This window comes from Antedon mediterranea, chromosome 1 (genome assembly GCF_964355755.1).
Source record: "Antedon mediterranea chromosome 1, ecAntMedi1.1, whole genome shotgun sequence".
NCBI classification, from domain to species: domain Eukaryota; kingdom Metazoa; phylum Echinodermata; class Crinoidea; order Comatulida; family Antedonidae; genus Antedon; species Antedon mediterranea.
In genome coordinates this window covers 19,197,813-19,208,946 of record NC_092670.1, presented here as the reverse complement: position 1 = coordinate 19,208,946, position 11,134 = coordinate 19,197,813, and the positions used below count along the sequence as shown (strand labels likewise).

The 11,134-nt window shown below is 35.3% G+C and overlaps 2 protein-coding genes across 4 annotated transcripts; one reads left to right on the top strand and one right to left on the bottom strand.

Moving 5' to 3' along the window:
• Window positions 1-243: 243 nt before the first annotated feature.
• Window positions 244-7,967, top strand: LOC140060637 (mismatch repair endonuclease PMS2-like). 3 transcript variants are annotated; one of them, XM_072106946.1, is made up of 23 exons: window positions 244-276; window positions 648-796; window positions 954-1,040; window positions 1,194-1,296; window positions 1,421-1,523; window positions 1,658-1,827; window positions 1,907-2,083; window positions 2,181-2,280; window positions 2,376-2,460; window positions 3,371-3,450; window positions 4,414-4,483; window positions 4,558-4,636; window positions 4,718-4,776; window positions 4,940-5,382; window positions 5,478-5,562; window positions 5,718-5,817; window positions 5,941-6,034; window positions 6,172-6,245; window positions 6,440-6,540; window positions 6,639-6,745; window positions 7,001-7,105; window positions 7,279-7,314; window positions 7,688-7,967. In XM_072106946.1, exons 2-23 carry the CDS (start codon window positions 664-666, stop codon window positions 7,748-7,750), a joined length of 2,454 nt encoding a protein of 817 aa, XP_071963047.1. In that variant the 5' UTR covers window positions 244-276; window positions 648-663; the 3' UTR covers window positions 7,751-7,967. The 3 variants fall into 3 exon arrangements, with proteins under 3 accessions (XP_071963047.1, XP_071963054.1, XP_071963039.1); XM_072106953.1 differs by having other exon boundaries at window positions 249-327; XM_072106938.1 differs by lacking the exon at window positions 244-276 and having other exon boundaries at window positions 520-796.
• An 89-nt stretch (window positions 7,968-8,056) lies between these two features.
• On the bottom strand, window positions 8,057-11,123 carry LOC140042636 (FAD-linked sulfhydryl oxidase ALR-like). Its single transcript, XM_072087714.1, has 3 exons — window positions 10,947-11,123; window positions 9,199-9,407; window positions 8,057-8,801 (listed from the first exon to the last, which is right to left on the bottom strand). The coding sequence occupies exons 1-3, from the start codon at window positions 11,121-11,123 to the stop codon at window positions 8,639-8,641; spliced, it is 549 nt and encodes a 182-aa protein (XP_071943815.1). The 3' UTR covers window positions 8,057-8,638.
• Between the last annotated feature and the right edge of the window lie 11 nt (window positions 11,124-11,134).

The window sequence follows — 11,134 nt, the reverse complement described above, 5'->3', positions numbered from 1 at the left end:
CATTATAAGTAAAGGAAAGCAAACAATTTTACACTGTTTTAGTTACAAGGTAAACTAAACAAACTATTATTAACCATCATTCTACAATGCAAATAAACTAATAATTTACATCATATTATATTTCTGAACATATAACATGAATTACAATTTATTGTATGTCTTGTATAACCTGAACTCACCCATTGAATTATAAGACCTGGATGTTGTGTCAAAGTTCACCTGGTTGTTTATTTTTTTGTTCATCATTCTTCATGGTTCACATGTGTTTATCTAAAGGTTTATTTTCCGGAAATTGCAGATAAATTGGCTTTAATAATGTATTATAATGTAAAATACATTATAACAAGATTACATAGCAATTATAATAATTGATTGACAATCAATCTATTCTATAGAGATAGATAATTATTGGTTATTAATTAATAAACTGACACTGACAGGAGTGAGGTGTACCACATTCCATTTATGATTTAATTAAGGAAAGTGGGTATGATCATGGATGGTATGATGAGTAGAGATGATGGTGTTGATTGTATCCATTTCTATTTTTAATGTTCTGGTTACCATACACTATAATCGATGGCTGATATATATATGTTTATTTCTATGGGACAAACTGAATATACACACTCTCATTTTATTCGCAGTCACAGAAATAATGAGATGGCAGGAAAGGTGAAAGCAATCGACAGACAATCGGTTCATCAAATTTGTTCAGGTCAAGTCGTTTTAAATCTTGCTACTGCTGTCAAAGAACTAGTAGAGAATAGTCTCGATGCAGGAGCCACCAGCATTGGTAACCGTTGTTTTTTCCATTTTCATAGTGCAGTATGATATTGTAATTCTGTTAATAAGCTTGGAAATGTTACAATGAGAAAATACTATTACCATTATGTTGATCCATTATACATATTCTTTAATATTTCACAACCTTTTTATGTTTCTTACGACAGAGGTGCGTTTGAAGAATCACGGTTCAGAGTTGTTGGAAGTTATCGACAATGGATCAGGAGTCAAAGAAGAAAACTTTGAAGCACTGAGTAAGGCTCACAATATCAAACTTTGTGATGCACCCATATATGGACACAATGATGCCATATTACTACCATATTTGGGCACATCACACTTTTTTTGTCACATAAAATTTGATAGTAAGACTTGATTTTTATTATAATATCTCTCATATATTTTAGCTCTGAAACATCACACAAGTAAACTGAATGACTTCTCTGATCTTGCTGGTGTAAGTACATTTGGATTCCGAGGAGAGGCTCTAAGCTCTTTATGTGCTCTTTCGTAAGTATACAAGACAATTTCAAGCTTTTTGTCTGTAACGTTAATGAGTACTGTATAATGGTGAAAGTTTTCTGAAATTTGGAAATTGTTTTGGACATATTTAATTATTTGTCTCTTTTTATAGCAATTTAATGATTACTACATGTCACACATCAGTTGCCATAGGAACCAAACTTGAGTATAATCATGATGGAATTCTTTTAAAACAAAGTCCAATCTCTAGACAGGTGAGTTCAATAGAGGTATATTTTTTCAATGACAAAATCTATGAGGTAAAGTAGGATTGTGGTATGGAAAGGTTCTGACAGAGAATAAGGTATCATTTCATTTCTAATTAATACTAATCTTATTGTTTTTGCAGCCAGGAACAACTGTCACTCTTCAGAATTTGTTCTCAACTTTCCCAGTTCGGCATAAAGAATTTTTAAGAAACGTCAAGAAAGATTTTGGTAAAATGGTCCATCTGTTGCAAGCATACTGTCTGATTTCAACAGGTGTTCGTATCACCTGTACAAACCAAGTTGGAACAGGGTAACTATTTTGATACTACCTGCTCACTGTGCATCTCAATTAACAGCATACTCATAATTTATATATTATTCTATTTTAGGAAAAAAAATATTGTAGCACAAACATATCAAAATAGTTGTATACGTGACAACATTGGCAACATTTATGGACCAAAGTCTTTGGCGAATCTGTTAGACCTTAAACAAAGTGAGCCATCGGTAGATTGCTGTGAAGAATTCGGCGTCAAGTTAGATCCACAAGTTAGGAGTGTGTTTAGGTTGGTATGAATTCCTTGAATTTATAGCTTAAATAATGTAGTTTTAATTTGTTGAATTGAAACAAAATTGAAACTTTCTGGTTTTTATTATTTCCAGTATCTCTGGCTATATATCAAGTTGTGAGCATGGGTCAGGAAGAAGCAGCACTGACCGACAGTACTACTTTATTAATAGTAGACCATGTGACTTTCCAAAGGTCAGATTTATCAATAGAATATTTTATGCGAAACATGATTGCTGCTACAACTGCTCCTTTACATACAGACAGTAACTCTTGTATTTATCTTTCAGGTTTCAAAAATTGTAAATGAGGTTTACCACATGTACAACAGACACCAGTATCCAATGGTAGTATTTAATATAACATTAAATAAAGGTGATTATGTCAATCATGATGGTTCACATGTTGCTGCTTCTATGGCTGTGAATCTAACCTTGGCCATCGGTGCAAGCCTGTTCTTAAGCTATCAACTAGTTGTCTGCAGGTTGTACTGCCACACGAGAATTATTTTAATGCTGTTACCTCAAAGTAGCGCACATGATCATGTTATTGTTATGTAATCAATTAGTTTTTAGTCGCGTGGACGCGACTCTATAGTTCACTATGTCGGTCGGTCGGTCTGGTATAACTATGCGTTTTATCGCTTTCTGACCTTATCTTGATATCAGTTTAATCTAGCTAAGTCAATTTTTCACAGTATATTCCTTATGGCCAGGAATCGATGTGGTTATGTTTTCACGGTGCGCAATAAAAAATTACACGGTCTACACATGATTTAACAAAATCACGTTTGTAATCATATCTTCACAACCATGAATCACAATTAAATAAAATTTGGTACTCATAAATTTCAGGGCATAAATCATCATATGGCAATACACGTGCGTAGCGCATGTAACGCATACGTACGCGCGCTTACAATTTTCAAAATTTATTTGCGATGAAATAAGAGTACGTTTCAGGCAATTTTAAACGTTTACAAAATTGCCATGAGTGCGCAGATTTATGTTATTGCGCACTCTTTTTGCCCGATTTCTGTTTTCTTGACTTACTTTTCAACTCGAAATTACGTTATACGAGCACGTCAAAAGTGACAGGCTACGCACGTGTAAATTAAAAAAATATAAATGTTTTTAAACATTTCAACATTTTTAAACATGTTCAGTAATTTCGGTCAGTTGGTAGGTTGGTCGGTCGGTCGGTAAACACTAATGAGCACGCGACCGCAGCCATCTGTATAGCCTTGTTCATCATTAATTCAAATAATACTGTATTTATATTTCAGATTATGTGGATGTCAATTTAACACCTGATAAGAGGAAAATTCTTGTACAAGAAGAAAAGACTCTGCTTGCAGTCATTAAGGTATCCTTACACTTTGTAGATCAGTGGCATAACGACTATGAGCTAAACCCAGTGGCTCCTGAGCATGAGCAGCCCCAATGCAACTGAGCAGCCCCAATGCAACTGAGCAGCCCCAATGCAACTGAGCAGCCCCAATGCAACTGAGCAGCCCCAATGCAACTGAGCAGCCCCAATGCAACTGAGCAGCCCCAATGCAACTGAGCAGCCCCAATGCAACTGAGCAGCCCCAATGCAACTGAGCAGCCCCAATGCAACTGAGCAGCCCCAATGCAACTGAGCAGCCCCAATGCAACTGAGCAGCCCCAATGCAACTGAGCAGCCCCAATGCAACTGAGCAGCCCCAATGCAACTGAGCAGCCCCAATGCAACTGAGCAGCCCCAATGCAACTGAGCAGCCCCAATGCAACTGAGCAGCCCCAATGCAACTGAGCAGCCCCAATGCAACTGAGCAGCCCCAATGCAACTGAGCAGCCCCAATGCAACTGAGCAGCCCCAATGCAACTGAGCAGCCCCAATGCAACTGAGCAGCCCCAATGCAACTGAGCAGCCCCAATGCAACTGAGCAGCCCCAATGCAACTGAGCAGCCCCAATGCAACTGAGCAGCCCCAATGCAACTGAGCAGCCCCAATGCAACTGAGCAGCCCCAATGCAACTGAGCAGCCCCAATGCAACTGAGCAGCCCCAATGCAACTGAGCAGCCCCAATGCAACTGAGCAGCCCCAATGCAACTGAGCAGCCCCAATGCAACTGAGCAGCCCCAATGCAACTGACCACTAGCATTGAAGGGCTCCTAGAGTGCTAAATCAGTGTGTTACGTCACTGTTAAAGGTGATTCCTAGACCAAACTATGGTATTCTTTGATACCAGTTGCCGTTTCTTCAATATTTTTTAATGTAGTCGTCCCATTATTTTCCTTTCATTGGTGTCCATACTATCATTTAAATTTTGATTTCTTTTTACAGACATCCCTAATCAAATTATTTGAGTCGCTGTCCGGAACCTACCAACTTAAACAACCTATGTTGAAAACTAGTAAGTTATGTTATAACTGTCTTTTCTTCTAAAATTTTGCATTACGATTACACATTTTTTCAATTTGTTTGCAGGTTTTTCACAAAGCAGTTTATCTGGAAATGTTCAGCCAGTTTCAAACTTTGCCAAAGCTACATTATCAAATTTAAAAAGGTACAGTATTTAATGGTCGTAAAATTAGATTCAATGTGTTCATGTGTAAGCTTACTTTATGAAAAAATCTTTTTATTGAAGGTCATTTTCTCATCCAGATGCTGCGAAAGATAATGGTTCATTAGAAAAACGCTCTAAATGTAAGTTTTTAATATGTTATCTATATTTAGGCAATTATCATTGGGGAACACAGATGCAAACTTTCTCTCCATTAATCTATCTCAGCAGGTTTCGGCAACAGGTCATGATATGATCGTTTGGACAGACAGTTTAAATATAATGCTTGCCACATTTTCTCTTTAGGTCCCAGACTTGATTCTTTCTTTACAAAACTGCTATCACCAACTGAGACAGACTCCAACGAGGATCTATTAACAGAGACTGTAAAAAAAAGCACTGCTCTTTGCCACTCAAAGTCTCAACCGGTCACTGAAGCAAACACTGACAATGGTCATGATAATGACCAGATGTCATCTCCAGCTACAAGGCAACCAATCACAATCAAAGTGGAGAACTCAAGACAACCAATCACAATCAAAGTGGAGAACTTGAACTATATTAAAGAACTGAAAAAAGAGAGTTCTAGAGTTCATAGTATATGTGAGTCACCAGTATTGGCTGCTAATCTTAATAATGATACTGGTGATGTTGAAGGACGAAAGAGGGAATCACATAGGAATCATCAAGATGGTACAAGTATCGAAAATAAATTAAAAAACAGAGAAGTTAAAAAATATAATTCAAATGTTAGTATTTTACTAATTTTGTATTTATGATTTTAGTTTTTAAATCTAACATACAGTATTATTTTCTTAATATATTCTTATTTTTAAAAACAAAGGTTGATACTGCTTCTACAGTTGTGAAAAAACAAGTCACCATTCCATTTAGTTTAAAGAGTCTTAAAAGCTGTCGGAACCAATCAGGTACAATTATATTGATATTGTTTACCTATTTTATTGACCATTAAGATTAAATAATTTCTGGTACTGTAGGTCAAAATAAATCAAAATCATAAGCGCAATTCGTCTGTTGTTATCTATGTTCTTATGACAATTCATGTCACTGTCTATCTTTTTAGATGTTAATATGAAAAGCGATGGCAATGTTGGATCATTCTATGCTTCAATCACACCTGCCGACAACAGCAATGCGGAAAGTGAACTTGTTCGTAACATTAGGTAACATAACCATGTCATGAATATATATTATTACCGTAGTACTGCAGCACAATTGATGGAAATATGTTGAGTTACTGCAGTTAAGACCAACTGTCTAATCTTGCATTTTATTATTGCATACAGTAAAGACATGTTTAGCAAGATGGATATTCTTGGTCAGTTTAATCTGGGGTTCATTATCGCTAAACTGAAGAGCGATCTTTTTATTATTGACCAGGTGAGTTTGAAACAGATTTTTGGTAACTTTATCTACTAGGAAACAAGTTATGCTAAATTTACACTTTTTACGGAAAATGGCACTGTTAAATAATAGAATATTGTATGAATATAAAAATATTGATAATTGTTTTTCAGCATGCGACAGATGAAAAGTACAACTTCGAGACTTTCCAACGAACGACCACACTTCAAAACCAAAAGCTCATTCAGTAAGGAAACTTCATACATTAACACCCCTATTAATGTGACACCTTCGGATCCCAAACTATTCCCTTAACAGTGGTTTTCCACTGTATTTAAACATATATATATATATATCTTTCGTTAGAGGTATTCCATATTAGGGATTCAACTAAAAATATGCACAAATATAAAATTCAAATATTTATTGTTTTTAATACAGGCCCAAGAGTCTTGAATTAACAGCTGTAGATGAGAGTATACTGATTGACAATGTTCACATTTTTCAAAAGAATGGGTTTGAATTTGAAATAAATGAAGATGGTGAGTGAATATATTTATTAATTTCAATCTCAACTGATTGTCAATATTATATGACATGTTTAATTACTTTTTAATTTTTATTAAATTTAATAATATAGCATTACCAACACAGAAAGTCAAACTGGTGTCACTACCAATCAGCAAGAATTGGACATTTGGTACTGAAGATATCAATGAATTGATTTTTATGTTAATGGATGCACCGGTAAAAACACAAATTAATATCTAACTTCCTTTGGAACATTCCTACTCTAATTAAGGGGACACTTTCTTATATTATTATCAAACAAGTGAGGGGAAATATATTACAACATGGAGTTATGTTAATTGGTACCTATATAGGAAAAACACCAATAGGTGGCAATTAAAATAGTAATTCACTCTACTGTAGGCAGATTACTCTTAATCCTATAACTCTATATGTTGTTAAATGTAATCAATAATGGTCTCTAATCTTAAGGGAGTAATGTGTCGTCCCTCACGTGTTCGACAGATGTTTGCTTCAAGAGCATGTCGAAGGTCGGTAATGATAGGAACGTCACTGAACCAATCGGATATGAAGAAGGTAAATAAAAACTTGTACTGTACTAATTGTAGGCCTACATAATTCAATGTTGTGTTGTAAAAATTAACAGGGAGAGATGACCCTACCAAATATCTGTGAAAGAAAAACCTTGGTTATTAGCCTCTGATAACTCCATTGAAATAGCTATATTTAAAACTTTGCTTCATTTACAGCTTTTGCACCACATGGGAGAAATTGACCAGCCATGGGTAAGCTTACTGTAAAATAACTTCACAGCCTACATTGACTAAACAGCCTGATTTACAGCCTATCCTATAAATTTACAGCCAATATAACACTAGAAGTATATTAACTAATATTAAAACCAAGTAAAAGACTACAATCTTACCTGAGAGAAACATAGCCATACAGGAGGAGTTTAATACCCAGCCACTGCTGCTTTCACAGCAACACACACTGGTCTACTATACTAGAACAGCCTAAGCAATGTCCAACTTATTTGCATATCCAGCAGGTGAACAAGAACAATGGCATATCATCCAATTATTATCCATATTAATCATAAAGAAACAATCAGCTAATTTCAATAGCAGTTATGAAAGTTTTGTTTTATGATTTCAGAACTGTCCTCATGGCCGACCAACTATGCGTCATTTGATCAACCTGAAGATGTTACCAGATTAACCTACGGATACTTGTTCAGACATTTCATAACAAACAAAAGTTGTCTAGATAAAATATCAAGTAGCATGTTGATACTGTAATTACTATACATGTCATTTAGTAGGTTATTTAAAAAAAAATTTTAATTTAATTATGTTTCAAAGTCTGACTTCATGTCTTTTCTACAATAAAATTGCAGAAATTCACAATACAATATATGTTTTTCACAATATATTTATTATCATCAATATAGATGCCATAAAAATCCCAAATACCATATTAGGTATTTATATGAAAGTGGTAAAGTTGAAGTAAAAAAAAATACAAATGACCAACATTAATCTATAAATTAATCTTATATACAAATTTTATATAATTAAACAATTGTTAAAATAATAAAAGTCTATTACAAGAACCTCATCTGAATATATCCTATAATCTACTATTTGCTAAGATTACAGTCATAGTTACATAGACACCCAGAGTGGACATCTTACATCTAATCCACCGCCTCTGTCTCCTGTCCGCTTTGACGCTTAGCCATTTCCTATGTGGCAAATGAGTAAGTTGACACCCATATGGCCACAATTTCTTTCAGCTGTTAATATATTAACTCCAAAGGCAAATTCTTTGCATAAAATGCACTGCTTGATTTCTGTAGCAATCCTATAATTTTGTTCAGCTGTTAATTTATTAACTCCAAAGGCCAATTCTTTGTATAAAATGCATTGCTTGATTTTTGTAGCAATACTAGTGCCTGGGATTTTGATCAGCTGTTATTACAGTATATTAACTCCAACAGCAAATTCTTTGCATAAAATGAATTGATTGATTTCTTTAGCAATACTAATGCCTGTAATATAAATTAATTGTTCTAAGATAAATTCTCTCCTACAATACTACTAATTTTCAATCACAAGATCCGTCCTTCCAACCATCCAGCCACCGCTCATTGACTTTAGAACAGTCAAACTTTGGTTTTCCTATACGTCTGTTCACATCATTGTGTAACCTACAAAACCATTGTGATAGTCTGTGTTGATTGGTGGTATCTGGTTCATTGTTTTTTAGGCTATAACAAATAAAACAAAATTAATTTGAATTCTTTATTTTTTTTATGTCTTTAGGCACTATAATGTGGCCAAGGATTACCAATAGTAAATGAATCACTGTCCTATTAGATAGGTGGTAATCCCCCCTGATACAGGGGCTATTTTGTGAACTAGTTCATCGGGGTAACCCCCTACTCGTCGATCAATGAACTGGGTTCTTAAAGTGCACACAGGTTATAACTGTGTACACTGGACCTTCGATTTATAGTCCTTATCCGAGAAGACTGGTTCCACCACCAGAACTTCTTCAGATAAGGCTGTATTGGAAGCCTTAAAAATATATATAACCAATAAATAACTTTATTATAAATTTAAGAAATTGAAACAAATTATTGCAATGATTTCATTTTTGCATACTTTTCTCTCAAATCTTCAGCGCACTCATGACAGGGGAAAAACTTTGAAAATAGGTGAATAAACTGCTTCATTTCTCCTTGTTCCGTCGTAGTGGGCTTTTCAGGATAGTATGCAGCCATTGTGTGTAAAAATGACCAGGTGTTTGACCCAAGTTCTGATCGGTCTAATGGACACTCTGGGTCTTCTGCTGGGGTGTTTTCCGTGAGTGTCTGAATTAAAAAATAGATAGTTATATATTAGTAACTGTATTTTCAAGGAATTAAATACCTATAAACCTAATTATTATTACACTTACACTTTTTTTCAGGCTAGTGCCTATTTGCTTCCATGTCTATAGTTTATAATTTGTAAAATATTTTATTGCCTTGAAATGCAGTATCTTAATAAATCCTGTATATTAAATTATTATTAATATGGTGTACTGTACACTACTGTACTACACTACACTACACTACAGTACTGTACACTGCACTACACTACACTACTGTACACTACACTATAGTACTGTACACTACAGTACTGTACACTACACTACAGTACTGTACACTACACTACAGTACTGTACACTACAGTACTGTACACTACACTACAGTACTGTACACTACACTACAGTACTGTACACTACACTACACTACAGTACTGTACACTACACTACACTACAGTACTGTACACTACACTACAGTACTGTACACTACACTACAGTACTGTACACTACACTACAGTACTGTACACTACAGTACTGTACACTACACTACAGTACTGTACACTACACTACAGTACTGTACACTACACTACAGTACTGTACACTACACTACAGTACTGTACACTACACTACAGTACTGTACACTACACTACACTACAGTACACTACACTACAGTACTGTACACTACACTACAGTACTGTACACTACACTACACTACAGTACACTACACTACAGTACTGTACACTACACTACAGTACACTACACTACAGTACTGTACACTACACTACACTACAGTACTGTACACTACACTACAGTACACTACACTACACTACAGTACTGTACACTACACTACAGTACTGTACACTACACTACAGTACTGTACTGTACACTACTGTACACTATACTACACTACAGTACTGTACACTACACTACAGTACTGTACACTACACTACAGTACACTACACTACAGTACTGTACACTACACTACAGTACTGTACACTACACTACAGTACTGTACACTACACTACAGTACTGTACACTACACTACTGTACACTACACTACTGTACACTACACTACACTACAGTACACTACAGTACTCTACACTACACTACACTACAGTACACTACACTACACTACCGTACTGTACACTACACTACACTACAGTACTGTACACTACACTACTGTATATGTGGAAAAGGAATAATGCATAATAATATTAATTAATGGACACAGAATTATTTGTTAAAAAATATCTTAAAATAATTTAAATAAAATCTTAACCTAAAACTAAGGCTAAACCTTATCTCCTACAAATCCCTAAAAATGGTAAATGCTATATAAAACAATTAATTAGGCCTAGGCCTATATTAACCCTGATTAACCCGATAATAAAAACAAAATTCTAGGCCTAGATTCCAGGTTTGGCTAGGCAGCCTCTCTCCTGCGCGGTGCTGGTGGTGGTTGGGGCGGTCTGTCTAAAATTAAGTTTTAATTTTATGCCTAGAGAGGAGGCCTAGCTATGCCTAGCCTTTTCAACCAACTTACGTCTTTACTTCCAGGCGCTGTTGAAAAAGCCATGCCTCGAGATTTAGCAAATGATTTAAAATCTGTACATGCTCTGCATGGCTTCTGTTTCTTAGTATTATGTCCGTCTTTAGGTGATTCATTTGTTTCATATCGTGAGCCGAAATCAAACGTGTTCCTTTTACTAGAAGCAGCCATCTTGTTGCGTC